This window comes from Eschscholzia californica, unplaced genomic scaffold (assembly GCF_041429995.1).
Source record: "Eschscholzia californica isolate CP2 unplaced genomic scaffold, dmEscCali1.0.p SCAF_4, whole genome shotgun sequence".
Classification (NCBI taxonomy): domain Eukaryota; kingdom Viridiplantae; phylum Streptophyta; class Magnoliopsida; order Ranunculales; family Papaveraceae; genus Eschscholzia; species Eschscholzia californica.
In genome coordinates this window covers 55,131,947-55,148,972 of record NW_028238461.1, presented here as the reverse complement: position 1 = coordinate 55,148,972, position 17,026 = coordinate 55,131,947, and the positions used below count along the sequence as shown (strand labels likewise).

Here is a 17,026-nt window from a genome sequence, read left to right as displayed (position 1 = left end):
TGATCAGTAGAGAAACATTTGTCTGGTGCCCTGCCCAAGAGACCTGCATCCTAGTAAAACCCACAACCTAATAGTAGTAGTTTTTTTTTTGTTGTTTGCCTCCAAGGGTGGGATCTCTTATAGGTGAATACACTAAAGAAGTTGGACATTAACTAAAAAACTTTGCAAAGATGATAAAGATAAATAGAATCTGATATATTGTTTACAACTTTATTGGCTTGATCAAGCTACATTCATGTTTCTATCTTTTATATCCCTTTATGGAAACAGCAGAAAGAGTGATGAACCGAGAAACTCAGACGAGAAACAGCAACTCAAATGACCTGCAACATACCAGATCAACGATGTCTAAACTTTTTGAAGGAACCCATAAAAGGAGAACGACAAAGAAAATGAAATGGAAAATCTAATTGACATTAAGGAATGGTGGAGAAAACTAGGACACAAAATGATTGAGAGACCTATTAGCTTGTATCTCTCAAATATATAGTATGATTTGAACTAGGTTATACCAAGTGTTGTCGACTTTTGCTCAAGCAGCGACAGAAGTTACATTCCGAATAGTATTCAGATCAAAGATCTCAATCCAGTAGCCATCGGGATCCTTAATGAATGCTATCCCTTTCATTTTTCCTGCAACCAACTCAATCAATTAAACATGGGACTCCGTATTTCTTAGCTATGAAGTTCACAAAAGGAAAAATATATATTGCCGAACTTGAAAAACTAAACCAAATACTATATATCCCTCTCCTTTTTATCCTCGCTGATCGACAACTGCCTCCACATCCTTACTTTCCTACCTTAAAGAATTGGAAACATTTCAACCAACACTACATAAGATATGATAAGTTGATCTTTGATACTACCCCCATCCTCCATTAGTTTGAACATTATTCTGGTGTGATCAGACAATGGGAATACTCGGTCTGGCGAGTACTTCCGCACTAAAATTCCTAAAGGTGGGGATTCTGACTGCACTCATCAGCCCTGGAAAAACCACTCATTTTATGTCGTATTCAAACAAGAAGCCGAACCATACCAATCTGGACCTGTTAGATGATGGTTTCATTTCAAGTTCCTATCACTCAGATGGGAAAAAGTTCTCTCCAGAAGTTCAAGGAACTCAACATTAAGGACTGAAGGAGAAGAGTAAAGAATGAGATGTAATAATAGGTTTCCAACTAAACAAACCCAAGTCAATACTTTGCTTTGACTGCCTTTCTAGTCGACAAGCAAATTCCAAATTACCCTTGCAGATTAGTTCTTCAATGGAGTTCAGTATCTGGTTAAAGTTCGGTTTTTAAGTAACTAAATTCGGCGTGTCTCAAACTCTAACATCAATTAGTTGTTAGAAGTCATAGTAAATCTCAGTAAATACAGATAGTTTGTGGTTGCAAATACAAATGTAAAGTTATTAACATAATTTGTTTGAGCAGAGGGTGCACGTGGACTCTACAAACTACAGACAGAATCAAAAGTAAGATTTATGATGTTTATCAATGAGAGTTAAAGGAGAATTTGAAGCATGTTTGAAGTTTAAGTAATTTTATGAGCTAAATTAGAAGTTACCATCATCGGGTTTTTTCACAAACTCCACCCCTAGACTTTCAAATCTCTCACATGCCTTATATGTGTCATCCACAGTGATACCTATATGGCCTGCAAGAAAAAGAAGCATCAGGTCAAAATCTCTAATACCATTTAGCGCCACACCCTAAACGAAGTAAAAAAAAAAAACTATTCATATAACCCCAATTGCAACAAATATATAATAAGATTCTTTTTCTACGGACACGGTTGATCTACTTCATTTTCATTTATTGTTGTTGTAGAGCTTGTTGAACATATACTAACCACATAGATAGAATCTGTTGTATAACTGTCGTGTTATTTTTGTATAGATAGAATCACTGGAAGCAAAAAAAAAAAATTGATCTTGCTGATGAAAACTAGAACGTAATAACAGTTGTACAGACAGGGAGTCAAATGTACCATCTACTACGTCGTAAAGCATATCTAAATACAATCAGACAACTGTAACAATCAACACAATGGCATTCATGGATGGTATACAAAGGAAAATGATAAAACAGATTGAAGTTAGCCATAGCCAGTTTAATAATAAGATAATAGGGCTTAAGAACCAAAAGAACTGCAACCATACTCAGATTATTGATGGTATAAGCATGTCAACAGTGGCACCTTCAACAAGTGATTGTTATTGACAAACATATGTAAACAAGACTTTATTTTATTTTCATCTTTTGCCACATCGAAGACTTGTGGGCACTTCAATGAGTACTTCGTAGCGAATGTTAGGATTTTTATATACAACTTACTTGCACATAATTGTGTTGAAGACCATAAATATTGAAAGCTAAAATAAAGAACCTAATAACGCACCAAATCCTCGAGGGTCAGAGTTCCCGTTGTGGTATCCTTTGAAGTCAGGATCACTCTCTGTACCCCAATTACTGTAACAAGCATACGAGTATTTTCAATGTGCTAAACCAAGAAAACAAAAGAACAACGAACAGGTAATCCAAGAAATATGATGCCCAATAATAAAAATTGATTGCCCCATCCACTTACTGGGTAAGCTCGATTGTAGCCTTTTGACCGAAGGTCCACACTGTTCTTTCAGTTGGATCAACTGGAGGTGCTTCTTGATTCTGAAACAGAAAAATAAAAAACATTAACTTCTGGTAAAACTGAATGCATATTCATAGACGTAAATTTATACACTTTACCCCGTATCCCATGAAGTACAAACTGAACTTCATATCAGGAAAGTCAAGCCTCTTCAGTAGCCTGAAAAGCACAATAGAAAATGCAAAACAGTAAGATCACTTTAACATTCATAATCAGAAAAAATTTCACTTAATTGGCACTAAACTCAACTTCCTTCTCCCACGTGGGACTATTCTCACACACTCCCTCACGTGTAGCGTTATTTTTTACCCTAACACGCTTTTTTTCTTTTCGGGTGACGTGGATCACGTGTGGCTTTTAAGCCTATGTGCGGGCCTAGCTCTGATATCATGTCAAGTTTGTAGTCATCAAACTCAAAAGTCAAAACTAATTGGGTATGAGTGGAGAGACCTAGACATTATGTTTTTGGTTGCTAGATCTCCCTTCTCCCATGTGGGACTATTCTCACATGAAGTAACTTACATTCATCGATTTGCGAATTTCATTATCTTATAAAATTGTAAGGTTATAATGCAGAAACATTCGAAATTTTAGTCATTCATCATCAGTAAAATCATAGTGCCTATAATTTGTTCACTTCACTTAACAATAAACAAATCAAAATTCAGTTAAAATCATAAACCGATAGAAAGGAAGAAGAAATCAACTTACGACATTCCTAATACACGAGAGTAGAAATCAAGGCTAACTTTAGGATCTTTGATTCTAAACATCTGTCAATCAAATTCAATCTTCAATTACTAGTACTATCAAAACAACTAATCAGAAAACAAACAAATGATTCAAAGTTTATGACAAATAGTTATTACAGTTTGTTGCATGAAGTATCCTTTAGTAGCTTCATCAGGAATTGCGTGAAGACCAGGATTATTGGACGGTGAATCTTTCGAGTCGGAAGCCATTGATGAACAAAATAACCTAAATCTGTTTAAATTCTGCAAAAATCAATTTCAGAACAAAGAGATAAAGATAATCAATCAGTTGGATTAAAAGAGACTATAGTTTTAGAGAGAGATACAGAGAGACCTTAGGTTTGTTGTTAAGAAAGGAAGGGATCGGAGATGAAGAAAGTTTAGTTTGGAAACGAAAGAGAGAAAGACGTAAGAAAGGGGAGGATATCAAAGAGGAGGCCATCGCCGCTCTCTTCTTCTTGAGAAAGAGAAATATCTAGAGAGAGAGAGAGAGAGTGAGTGAGAGAGAGTAAACTAACCGTTGGATGCTGATCACTGATGAAGCCGAAATGGTTTCCCCGGCTTTACTCTTTCCAGTTTCTTCAAAGACACTGTTTACGAGTGGTTCTTCTTTCACCAAGAGGTAGGTGTGGGAATCCGTCCCGGTCGCCTGGCCGCGGGTTATATCATTCATCGGGCGACCCGGTCGGACTTTGAAATTCTCTCGCTATTTGGATTATCCGCCTCTCAAGATTAATCATTGAACATTGAACCGGTGATTTTAAAAATTCTAGTGTCCAGATTCTTCAAATTTTATGAGCTTATGGAAAAATATCAGGCGGTCAGGTCTCGATTTCCAAAATCGAAGTACATTTAATATCTACAAATTTATTAATCTATTTTATATGTTCTTTTTAACGGGTCACCACCATATTTTATTATTTTGCTCACCATATCTTCGGCTCACCACCATATTTTGTTATTCTATACTAATATTTATGTAAATTATACATGCACGCATGCACACAAAGTACATAAGTGCTATCGGGTAAATGGATGACATTATTAAGCAGGTTATATGGAACAAATACGGATGGGTCGGGCACAGGCGGGATGTTGGGACTAGCACCTCAAACCCTGAGCCCAAGTCGTTTATTTCATCGATTGGGCTGAACTCGAGCCCAATCCGAGCACATTAGAAGCTCAAGCGGTCTAGTTTCAATCACAAATTAAGGATACATAAATAACAATAGAACTGAACACATCTCTTAGAAGTTGTTTTACTTAAATCATCTCCAGAAGAATAATGAGAATGATATCCAGAAGATCCAATCATGTGAGAATTTTGTTGACTTGTTTACCAAGTCATCGTTATAACACTTCTCTTGGAACCATCGCTAGAAATAATTGTCTCAATAAAACTGTATCAGAAAAATCCAGTGGGACAAAAATCTGAAAGAAAAAAGAGTACAATAGTATAGATTATGAGTGGCGCTGGATACCCGAAAAGATGTGTCGTTAAAATCATGCCAGAAAAACTCATTGAAACCAACTGAACGAAGAAAAAAAAGTACAGAGCGTTGATATCCAGTACTAGCAGTGCAGCATGTTCATATCATAATAACGATGTAGACTTGCATCACCAGATTACTCAAACATCTCATTTTAAAGTCTTCTATTAATTTTCTAAACATCATAGTAAGAAATATTAGTTGGCTGCCCATAGACTAAATGGTTGGCACTACATATATAGACTTAAGCATTGGGTGTCTTCAGTCTTATATTTTTTGCCTATTAAATTTCGTGTTAGAATACACATATTCTACGACTAATTGTATGTGAAGGCTTATGTCATTAAATGTTTTGAGTGAAGTTTTTGTGCCATCGGAGCTTTAGGGCCATAAGCACCTCCACAATTCACCTCCTCATTGTACTATTAGTTTTTTTTTTTGTGATGAAGGCATTGTACTATTAGTTAGAAATGTAATTTCTCTTCCTTCCTCTTATGTGTTTTGCGAGAGATAGTTCTTTTTAGTTAAGCCAAGTTTTCATCATATGTAGAAATTCAATCCAACGTATTACATGATTTTGAGACTTTTGACTTCTTTGAGTACAGCATAAGATTTACAAAACTAAATTATAAAATGAATCTTACAAAAGTGAAGTACAAAATGAAGCTAAAGAATTACAACGTTACAATAACAAAATAAAAAGACTCTAAAAGTCACAAAATAAAAATATCCTAAAAAAAAAATGAGAAGACCCTAGAGGTCTTAAACTGTATTATACTTCATTATATGTTGGAAGGATGAACTAACTAGAGGTTGTTGATTGAATACAATGTTGTCTTCTTGATCGATTAGATGTGTATCTTCAGTGTGTCTCGTTTCCTTTTCTTGTCAACCAGAAATCATGAATTTGGTGAGAGATTCTAAAATTCAACTCCTTGTGTCTCAACAACACAATTCTATCATGCTCTTTTTTCAACGCTGCAAAATGTTTTATAAAGAAAAACTTCATGCAAAACATAAATTGTTATGGTTTGAGTCTTCCTCTCGAAGATCAACTATCTAGGACTTGTGTTTAGTTAGGTCAGAACATGACATTCAAAATAAAAGTTTCTATATGAAGCCCATCCCTCTCTCCTTTCCTTAAGAAATCTTCAATTTTGTTAAATGGAAGAAGATCCCCACGAAGATCCAAGGACGGCCACCATACTAACGGTGTCTATTCTGATATAAAAGACTTAGAAAGCTGTAAAGATTAAACTAATACTAAAATAGTAACTCCCCTTCAATTGTGAAGGAGATTCCGGCGAGAAGGAATGAATTCTTCCGCTGGAAATAGATGATCTACTTTGGTTGGTACTCTCCTACGGACGGTTTATGGAAGAAGCGAACAGTTAAAGTTACAAGAAAATTGTTCCATCCCTCCGTCTATGTTATTCTATAACAACATAACTGATATTGTTAATGGCTTAAAAAGATGCATTACAGATAGAGTTATTAAGTTTTAATGGCTTAAAAAGATTCAAATGCCAATGCAATAAAAAGAAAGAGGATTAGATGCGGAATTGTAAATACTAACAAAATGGGGGTGGGCTGGCTGGTATCCTCACATAGACAAACAGTATTTAAAAGAAAGAAAAGACACTCATAAATTTGGGCGATTCTTTTTTTTTTTTCACTTACGTCAAGTGGATCTAGTTTGGTTAGAGATTACATAAAAAAAAATGACACTTAGAAAAAAAAGGCACACCTAACTAACTACTCTCAAATTTTAACCAAATTCAAAAGAATGCAAAGCTTCATAAACTCCTCTACCTGGTAGATCATCTTCAAATTTACATTTTTTCGATCAAGGGATAGAGACATTTTGCCGTAAAGTCAATTAATCTATAAGTAGGCAAATATGTCACATTCATAAAATTATGTCAACGTAACTAACCGATCATTTTTCTCTAACCCTAACGCATTAAAAATAGAAGTTATTGATTTTTGATAGGGTACACAACCATCATGCTGAAAGTCCATGAGTTGTTGCCAACAACTCTTGGCTGGAATGGTGAGAGGTTCAGTCTTCCACTGTATAAGTCTTGAGTTCGAAGCACGATGACACAAAATGGTAAGAGGTATTGTCTTCCACCTTAGAGAACAAAGGTTCGAGACATGCTGAACAATTTAAAAAAAAAAACATGTTTTGTTGGATCTCAATTATTCAATTTACGTAGCAAAAAAAGTATTGATCGAGATCTTCAGAGAAACAACACAATGATTAAATTAAAAGAATTGTACCTGTCAATTTGAATCATTCCTTCCAATTCCAGTTACAATTCGTCATCATTTCTCAATAGACATTCTGATTTCGTTCAGTTAGATAATACCGGAATCCATATCAAATAAACAAAAAGGACAAAAGAACAAGAAAATAATAAATAATTACACAGAGAACTAACTACCCATAACTACCCATAACTACTCTAAGCCTCTAACCCCACTTGATCTTCGAGGATTACATTTCTTTCTATCGAAATGATACAATTGCTGAAAAGTCAAAGGGTTATAATAATATTTTTAGTAGACATTCAAGAACAAAAAGAACTAACTACCCATAAGGCCGTAAATACTTTAAGCCTCTAACCCCATTTGATCGTCGAGATCTACATTTATGGCGATAAAAAAGAACTAACTACCAATAAGGCCATAACTACTTCAAAACCAAATAATTTAGGAAAGTTTTTATAGACGCACCTTAAGTATGACAGGTGCCTCCCTCCTCCACAAACTCTCTCAAATTTGCCTTGATTGAGGCGCTTATAACACTTTTAGAGGGCGTGTTTAAAACTGCCCAATAATTTATCATCATTTGAGCTCTAATCAATTGTCAAATCTGTCACGTTCATGTAACTAGGTCAACGTAACTAACCAATCATTTTCCATTAACCAATCGATTCGTTTACTTACCAAATTAGGGAAAGGCTAACGACGCTCATAATAATTACTGAAGGCGCTTGATTTACACCCAAGATGCCTTCAGAATTTGATGGTAAGAGAGCGCTTACAACAATTATGCTGGGCTCCATTAGACCTTCCCACTAAATTATAACACGACACTTATAAATCAAATCTCTGTTACAAAAACTTTTTCTCACTCATCAATTCATCATCAGAATCGATCTTCAATCGTTCTTTCTCTCTCTCTCTCTCTCTAAAAACTTCAATGGAGAAATCCGGCTACGGAAAAGATGGTATTTTCCGATCCAATCGACCTCCAATATCTCTTCCTACTGACCCAAATACTTCAATGGTTTCATTCCTTTTCAGAAACTCAAATTCTTACCCTAATAAACTCGCACTTGTCGATGTAGATTCAAATGAAACCCTAACTTTTGATCAGTTTAAGTTAATGGTTTCTAGGGTTTCTCATGGTTTAATCCAATTAGGTATTAAACAAGGTGATGTTGTTCTCATTTTAGCTCCAAATTCTATTCAATTTGTTCTCTGTTTCTTAGGAGTTATCGCGATTGGAGCTATCGCTACTACTGTTAACCCTATGTATACAGTAACCGAGATTTCTAAACAAGTAAATGATTCTTCCCCAAAATTAATAATAACAGTTCCTCAATTATTTGATAAAGTCAAGGGTTTTGGAATACCAGCTGTGGTTTTAGGATCAAATTCTTCTAAAATTGAAGAATTTGGTGTAAAAATTACAACTTTTTCAGAGCTAGTTGAATTAGCTGGTTCTAAATTAGGGTTTCCTCCAGTTTTGATTAAGCAAACTGATACAGCTGCACTTTTATATTCATCTGGTACAACTGGTACTAGTAAAGGTGTAGTTTTAAGTCATGGGAACTTCATAGCTGCAGCTTTAATGGTGGTTTCTGATCAAGATTTCTATAAAGAAAAGGATAATGTGTTTTTATGTTTCCTTCCAATGTTCCATATATTTGGGCTTAGTATTTTATCATATTCACAATTACAGAGAGGAAATACAGTGATTTCAGTGGGGAAATTTGATATGGATTTGGTTTTGAAATCAGTAGAGAGATATAGGGTTACTTACTTGTTTGTTGTTCCTCCTATTGTGATTGCTTTAGCTAAGAGTAATTTTGGGAAGAAATATGATTTGTCTTCACTGAAAGTTCTTGGTTCTGGTGCTGCACCTCTTGGGAAAGATATAATGGAGGAATGTTCAAAGAAATTCCCTCATGTTTCTATTGTTCAGGTTATTTAATCACAATAATTTTGCTTACTAAATTTCATGTCTTTGTTTGGATGTTAGGTAGATTTGGTTTCTCTCTTTTTTGCATACTAAATTAGAATGATCAACTAGGGTGGGGTTTCTTTTTTGTCATGGTGTGAATATGACTCTTTTGAATCCGAATCATTTGAATATGGCTTGTCTTAAGCAGTTGTTCGATAGCCGTTCTAGGTTACCTAGACTATGAACTCTTGATTCATAATTATTTTATGTCCGACTCAAATGGATAGATAATCAGCTTGAGTCAACCATCCAGACGAGTCAAACAAAAACAAACATTTTGTAATATGAATTTTTTGCATATTCAATTAGAATGATCAAGTAAGGTGATGTTTCTTTTTCTCGTGGTGTGATATGACTCGTCTCAATCTGAATCATTTGAATACGACTTGTCTTTCGATAGCCATTCTAGGTTACCCAGAGTATGACCTCTTCATTCGTACGTATTTTATGTCTGACTCAAATGGATGGATAATCAGCTTGAGTCAACCATTTAGACGAGTCAACAAAAACAAACACCATCAATTCTTTTATGTTCATCATTTTAACTATTAGACATTTTTGTTCTCTTTCTAGTCTTTCTTGTAGTTATTTTCGCTTAGTGAGAACAAGAATAAAAAATTGCTCGAAAGTTTTATCCTGATTTTTGTATTTTGTGTTTTCCTTTTTGCAGGGTTTTGGTATGACAGAGACTACTGGAATTGTTTCGGTAGAGAATCCGCACGAAGGATCTCGAATTTTTGGGTCAACTGGAACCCTCTGCCCAGGAGTTGAATCCACAATTGTTAGTGTTGACACAATGAAGCCTCTTCAACCTCATCAGCTTGGAGAAATATGGGTTCGAGGGCCAAATATAATGCAAGGTACTTATACTCTGCTATTTATGGGTGCCGCTATTTCAATTGAAGATAGACTTTGAAAGCTAAAGTTTATTAGATTGTGCTTAATGAATTAGGTATAAACACCTACCTACTATCTAGGTAATCAGAAACGGCACTGGGGCAGGGCTCCGAGTCACTCTGCTGAAAACTCGGCTCGTTCATTATCTATAGAAAGATTATATCCCTCTAGTAGCATGATAATTTTGAGAACCTGTAGATATATCTCTTGTTTCTTGTTATCATATCTTGTATGATTTCTGTACATGCTTTATTACTACAAGTTGATATTATTGTTACTGAATTTCAAAATTTCCAGGTTATTTCAACAATCCAGAGGCAACAAAGTTGACAATAGACACACAAGGTTGGTTACATACAGGAGACCTTGGATATTTTGATGAACATGGACAACTATTTGTTGTTGATCGACTAAAAGAACTCATCAAGTATAAGGGATTTCAGGTAAATTATCTATTTCTCTCAACACTTTTAAACTCTTACAACAATTTTTCTCTTCCATTATCATCGCGAAGAAAAACTTATCTGAACGCTTGTTTATTTATTTACATTTGCGTAACATTTTGATAGATAGCACCAGCCGAGCTTGAAGGCTTGCTTCTTAGTCACCCTGAAATATTAGATGCAGTTGTCATCCCGTAAGTTGTTAACTTATTCAAATAGATATTTTCTACTCAACTAGAAACAGTAAAACATTTAAAACTTGGGAAACTTTCATTTAAAGGCCATGTTTAAATTCACTGTTCCAGATTTCCTGACGACGAAGCAGGTGAGGTCCCAATTGCATTTGTTGTTCGCGCTTCCAACAGCTCATTGAATGAAGTAGATGTTCAGAAATTTGTCGAGAAACAGGTGGGGAAATAGTATGGTGTCTGTTTTTTTTTCTCATGATCTGAATCTGATTCATTTGAATCTAAATCATTTGACTCGTATGGGTCTAAAATCTACCCAAATAAGCCATTGAGACAATTCAGATAAAATCAAAAGTTGTAAATTCCGAGTCGAGTCATTACCGACCTTGAGGCAGATTTCAAATCTGACTCAGAAAAAACCACGACGTAACTTGTCCCTTATTCTGCTTTTTGAAATGGACCAATTTAAATGGTATTTTGTGGTTGTTGTGACGGTGAATTAGGAAGATGGAGACAAATTTAACCCAAGTCAGCCATTCAGACAAAAACAACCAACATTCTGAAATCTGTTTCAAGTAAATGTAAAACTCGAGTCAGATATCAGATCTGAGTTCAGGAAAAAACCACTACATTACGTGCACTTATTTTTTTTTTCTCTCAGAATTCATACCTGTACTTTTGTGGTTGTTGTGATGGTGAATGAAGAAGATGGAAACATTGTTGTGGATAATGAAAATATTTTTGGCCATGCAGGTAGCTCCGTTTAAACGATTGCGAAGAGTAACATTTGTGGCTAGTGTTCCAAAGTCAGTTTCAGGAAAGATCCTTAGAAGAGAGCTCATCGAGAAGGTTAGATCGAAGATGTGATGTTTTATGCTCTTGCTTAATACTAATTGTTGTTGAACTACAATAAAACATTTGCCTACTACTTCTAGTTTCTCTCTGTTGTCAGTAATAAAAAAAAAAGCAAGGATTTCCCATTTTAGACTCACTCTTTCTATCTCTGTCAATTTAGATGCATAATCTGCTACTTTTGTCTTTACAATAGTGCCTACAAGTGCAAGTGGGTGGAGCAATAGATTTTAAAGAGTTGAAAAGCCAAAGTTGGGCAATTACACTGATCAGGTTTATGCTGACTGAATACAAACCATTCTAGTTGGCATGCCTTTGAGTCAGACAGTCAGTCAGTCCCATTCAGACTTCTTTTTGTCCTTTTAGTATGTTATACTTTAAAAGCGTGCTAAGAGGGCAGAAAATAGAAAGTCAGGGTGCCATGGATGGAAGACAGGTTGTAGCGACCTTTTCCTGTGCAAACTTCTTTTTCAGTCTCTTCTTTTGTCACCGAGCCACCAACCACCGTCTAGGATTCTAGCCCATACAACACCACACTTGTTTCTTAATGGCAGATCTCAAACTAGGGTAATCTTAGTACCAAGCCTAACTATCACCAGTCACCACCACCCTCTAGCAAGTTGTAGAAGGTTGTGTTCAGTACTTCTTGGTGCTCTTAAATTTACATAGGAGAAGGTTATTCGTCGAGCCAGGATGAATAGCCCAGGATAAAGCTGGACCTTCAGAAAATTTAAACCATAAAACTTATATAGAAGCCACCCAAATTGCTATGTGCGACTGCCTTAGAATGAGCATCTGTTGCTCAATAATTTCTTTTTTTTTTCTCGTTCGGACTTTTAGTATTCACATGGTGCTAAAGGAGGCAGAATTCATGGGCCTCATTGCGTTTAAAGTGAGATTCCATAATCATATTCGAAGTCTATCTGGATCTAAGTCCCATCTCAAAATATTTTTTGTTTTGACTCATCTAAATGACTAATTTTGATTGATATTCGGTTCATATAAACCAGACAGTTCATGTTTAGACGAGTCGGATTCAGATACTCATCATCAGAATTGCAAAATTATGTTGGTGGTAATAGATTAGGAGGAAGAAACAAAAGAGAAAAACCAAAGAAAAAGAAAGCAAACCTAATTGATGGACACACCAATGAAAAGAGATAGGAAAAAAGGAAATAAACACAATTTGTTTGTTTGATTGGTTAGGAAAAAGCAAGAGAAATGGCCACATCTTGCCAAAAGAGATATAAAGATATATAAGTGTATAACCCACCACCACCACCAAAGACAATTAAGAAGAAATATAAAGAAGTTATTTTTGTGTGTGCTCGTGTGTGTGACAACCGTGCGGTTCAGGTGAGACACAGCTTGCACCACCTGCCCCACGTTACCACATACATACATACCCAATCAAAACCTCACCTCTCTCTCCCAAAATCATAAAAAAGACGACAAAGACGACGATAAGAGAGTTCTTAAGGTCTTCTTAAAATGTACTCAGTAACAAATGAAAATAATAATAACTCTGACTGGCACACAAACAAGTTGACTCCGAAGTAGACTATATACTAAGACTAAGTTTTGTGAAAGTTGCTTATGGGATTGTAGACCGATTACATGTTGACAAAGGAAAGAAGATGTCCATATTGAGAACCATAAAATAAATAAATAAAAAGTATAAAAATGAAGAACTAAAGATAATAAGATGAAAAGGGACAAAAAGGGCCATGGGTCATATACATATTATATATATATATATGAAAGATGTAAAGTGGTAACAAACATGTGATTATGTGGATGTAAGATGTAAATGTGAATGTATGGACATATGTAAGACCCAACAAACAAAGACACCTTTCAACAAAAAAAAAAAAAAAAAAAAAAAAAAAAAACAAACAAAGACACATGGTAACCTACTCCCACTAAGAGCAAACCATAATCATAACTCCCTCATTATTTACTAACACACTTCCTTTTTCTTATTTTTTTTTTTTTTGTTGAAAACTTCCTTTTTCTTATTGGCCTTTAGGTCAAATTACTTTAACCTCTAACATATATACCTTATCTACCCTCCTCCACTAGGGTCAATCACTTATAAATTACTTCAATTTTGAATTCAACCACTTTGTTTCTTGCTTGTGGTAAATTTTATACTGGACATAGATTTAGTTATTGTGAATAGTTCGAGTGAAACATATGAACTAGTGAGCTAATTTTTTTTTTTTTTGGTGGAATAGGTCTCAGCCTTTCTTTATTAGCATTCCCTCTCTTTAGAGAAGTTTGCCTTATCAATGGCTAGTCCTTACGAAGAAATCAAAGTAACAAAGAATTTTGCACTGAGTGAATAGTTGCATTTGGGTCATTTATAAGTAACATGTATCGTATCTACAAATTCTTCGAAATCTACAATTAGATAATTTGATATAACTATATTATTAATTTAATAAACTTTATCAAAACATTGAATGTTTATAAAATTAAAAGAAAAATTAAATAAACGATCAAGGACAAAATATAGTTAAATAAACAAAATATTTAGATTCTTTTTGAAAAATAAATAAATTCCCTAATTATTTGCTTTAGAGATGCCTTGAACATGTGGTTTGCACAATTTTATGTTGTAAAGTTGAAATCGAGAGATAAAGGGAGAGATTGTGGAAAACCACTACCCTTGGGGTCTTGTAGTCAATTTTAAACTTGAACAATAATAGAAAAATTGAAAAGTTAGGGCTAACCAGTATAGATTGATACCATTAAGGATACCAAAAGTCATTACTAGCCCACTGGATACCCAATAGGAAGACCATTCATAACATAGATTACTAGCCCTAAATAATTTCATGTTACACACTTCCACTACTCTAATTCCAACCCTAATTAGATAAGAGATTGATTGTTCATTTTACTTAAAGAAAAATACCCATAGTGGGTTATCCCTTGTGTTTGTTAGATAAGGGATTAATCGATCATCATACACATTAAAAACATATCAGAAAGTGTAGAACCTGTCTATTTAACTATCCGGAAGAGACTCTTCTTGTTGGCTTAGCATCAAAAATATTTTTATTTCTATTGGGACTATCTTAAAATTTGTGAGTTTCAATAAAAGGTCTCACATCTAAGAGCCTCTCCACAGAACTCAATTTGACACATAAGACTACTTGAATTTTTCACAAAAAACACTCTCCAATGCAACACTCAAATATAGTCTCAATATGATGTGGCAACAATAAATATTGATACACTCAAATAAGAGTATCTCAACATTTATTGTTGTATCTCAATCGGTCTACATCAACATTTTATATATTAAAATAAGAACCAAAAGTAAATCTAAAGTAAATGTTGAGTTTTTCTGAGTATAGCATTGGAGATGAATTTTGAATTGAGTATCTCCATAGTGCAACCTAGGAAAGAGAAACTCAACTCATAGTTGACACATTGGATTAATTGAGTTTTTGTTGAGTGTTGCATTGGAGATGTTCTAAGCTCGAAGGATCTAATACTAATCCAGATTAGTTTAGAGTTACGAGCGTTTTTTTTTTTTTTTTTTGTTGAAAGAGAGTGAAGAGCTTAGAAGAACAAAAAGGATTGCCTATATGTGAACCTAAATCATATACTAAACATTAATCATGAAAGGCATGTAGGAAAATGAGTTTCTTTATTTTATTGTGAGACAAATTGTTGATTTTGCTACACACCATTGTGGTCATGGATCTATAACTATCTATGACTTAATTGATGATTTCTAACCTAACCTTTTGTTTAAACATTATATAATCTTGATTATTCTATCATAATAATCTCCCTCCATTATACAACAATACATAATCACAAACCCTAAAAAGAGAAATTTCATCTAAAAAAACCCTAAAAAGAGAAAGAAGAGAGAGACAATTGATGAATTCAGTGACATAATTGGGTCACATGCACCACTTTTTCACAGGAATTTTAGTGGAAATCAAGTAATGTGATATTTCAACAAAAATAAAAGTAATGTGATATTTTAATTTTACATCTAAAATTTTGAGTACTACTATTTGGTTCGAAAGCCAACTATAAATGGATGACTGGTGTAGTCAAGTCATATTTTTTAAGACATTTCTCTTTTGTACATGACTTGACCAATGGGAACGACCACATCAGGCTCAATAAATAATATTTTTTCAGACCAAATAATATTTCTTCGAAATTTTCAATTCATCTAGAGATGCACATTATACAAAAATTAGCGGTGAGATGGTCTCAGCCGATCAATAAATAAATTAGAATTTTATAATTTTTGGAAAATCATCATTGTATATGTGAATTTCTTTTATTTTTCCCAACATTAAGGCCTAATAACAGGGGTATAATCTAAAAACTATCTCACTTAACAAAATGCATATTTAATTAAGTTATTTTATGGAATATTTGACCATCAATCCTGGTCGTAAACCTAACTTTCAACGACTTTATTGGACTTTCTTGCTTGAATAATTGAATATATTTAACCGCCCATTGACTACTTATTTCGCTCTCCCTCTTTTTCCCTTTATTTTCTAGAATTTTAGTAACTTATTAGTCCAAATTTACTCTCTTAATCATGACAAACTCCACCATATGGATCAAATTATTGTAAAACAAGTTTTGTTTTGTGGGGTTTTCAAATTTATGCCATGGCTTATTAGTCCAAAAGAATAGATTCAAAACAAACATTAGTTTATACTTATTTAATAATTATTTTAAATAGTTATGATGGAGTTTTATCAAGTATAGATATTTGTTAATGCACTGATATTTTATCTTATTTAAAGACTAATTATGTAGTTGTCTTTAATCTTGATCAATAATTTCAGTGTTCACTTTTCTTATCTATATTAGGGGTTCTCGTATGAACATGACATGTTACATGTTGTAGTTGTCAAAATCATGGTAGTTTGGGCTGCCCATCAACATCCAAAATTTGAATGATTAAATGATATTATTTACTTGTTTCCAAGGGAAAAAATTGTATGGACTATAAGTGTTTTTTCCCCAAATACTCTAAGGTGAGACTATTTACTAATTAAAGGGTCAAATCAAATTGCCAATTTTGTTTTCAACCCACTCTAAGCTAAAACAATTTTAGAAATCGAAAGCCAAGAAAGTTGATATTGTTTATAACAGGACCAGAGATTTTGGCTAGTAATTCGTATTTATATTTTGAGTTAATTTTTTTAATGTGTGCTGATTTATTTTGATATTGAAATGTCCCATTAGTCCCATTAGATATATTGATATCACACCACACAATTTTCACTTTGTCTTGTAGATGATGAGACAAAACGTCTTTAGTAGGTTGGTGTTTAAGGATTAGGGCCCTCAGATTCTCATATTTGGCCCACCTATTCTATGATGGGAATCATTTTCTTGGCTTGCTCTCTATTAAGGTTTTGGGCCTATTGGCCCCTCAAGAGATTCATCCCTTTCTCTACATTTCTAATGTGAAAGTGCTAAAAGTTACAACTTTGGA

At 34.2% G+C, this 17,026-nt stretch overlaps 2 protein-coding genes across 5 annotated transcripts; one reads left to right on the top strand and one right to left on the bottom strand.

The window, feature by feature from the left end:
* Nucleotides 1-141: 141 nt before the first annotated feature.
* LOC147546398 (lactoylglutathione lyase family protein / glyoxalase I family protein) lies at nt 142-4,194 on the bottom strand. 4 transcript variants are annotated; one of them, XM_086674024.1, is made up of 9 exons: nt 3,926-4,194; nt 3,525-3,639; nt 3,367-3,428; nt 2,754-2,814; nt 2,596-2,675; nt 2,407-2,477; nt 1,573-1,662; nt 513-633; nt 142-323 (listed from the first exon to the last, which is right to left on the bottom strand). In XM_086674024.1, the coding sequence occupies exons 1-8, from the start codon at nt 4,078-4,080 to the stop codon at nt 533-535; spliced, it is 735 nt and encodes a 244-aa protein (XP_086530150.1). In that variant the 5' UTR covers nt 4,081-4,194; the 3' UTR covers nt 142-323; nt 513-532. The 4 variants fall into 4 exon arrangements, with proteins under 4 accessions (XP_086530150.1, XP_086530152.1, XP_086530151.1 ...); XM_086674026.1 differs by having other exon boundaries at nt 3,525-3,650; nt 3,926-4,185; XM_086674025.1 differs by having other exon boundaries at nt 3,525-3,650; nt 3,742-3,998.
* Nucleotides 4,195-7,425: 3,231 nt separating this feature from the next.
* Nucleotides 7,426-11,665, top strand: LOC147546397 (putative CoA ligase CCL7). The gene is made up of 6 exons (XM_086636795.1): nt 7,426-9,113; nt 9,823-10,012; nt 10,347-10,492; nt 10,619-10,686; nt 10,798-10,900; nt 11,434-11,665. The coding sequence occupies exons 1-6, from the start codon at nt 8,106-8,108 to the stop codon at nt 11,545-11,547; spliced, it is 1,629 nt and encodes a 542-aa protein (XP_086492921.1). The 5' UTR covers nt 7,426-8,105; the 3' UTR covers nt 11,548-11,665.
* The last annotated feature ends 5,361 nt before the right edge of the window (nt 11,666-17,026 follow it).

What these genes read in the sequence shown, in the direction of transcription:
- LOC147546398 (XM_086674024.1), bottom strand. Translation starts at nt 4,080, where the DNA reads ATGAATGATATAACCCGCGGCCAGGCGACCGGGACGGATTCCCACACC. An exon ending in TCAGTGATCAGCATCCAACG is followed by an intron (nt 3,640 to 3,925) that starts GTTAGTTTACTC and finishes GAATTTAAACAG; the next exon opens with ATTTAGGTTATTTTGTTCAT. An exon ending in GATACTTCATGCAACAAACT is followed by an intron (nt 3,429 to 3,524) that starts GTAATAACTATT and finishes TTTGATTGACAG; the next exon opens with ATGTTTAGAATCAAAGATCC.
- LOC147546397 (XM_086636795.1), top strand. Translation starts at nt 8,106, where the DNA reads ATGGAGAAATCCGGCTACGGAAAAGATGGTATTTTCCGATCCAATCGA. An exon ending in TCAAGTATAAGGGATTTCAG is followed by an intron (nt 10,493 to 10,618) that starts GTAAATTATCTA and finishes ACATTTTGATAG; the next exon opens with ATAGCACCAGCCGAGCTTGA. An exon ending in TTAGATGCAGTTGTCATCCC is followed by an intron (nt 10,687 to 10,797) that starts GTAAGTTGTTAA and finishes TCACTGTTCCAG; the next exon opens with ATTTCCTGACGACGAAGCAG.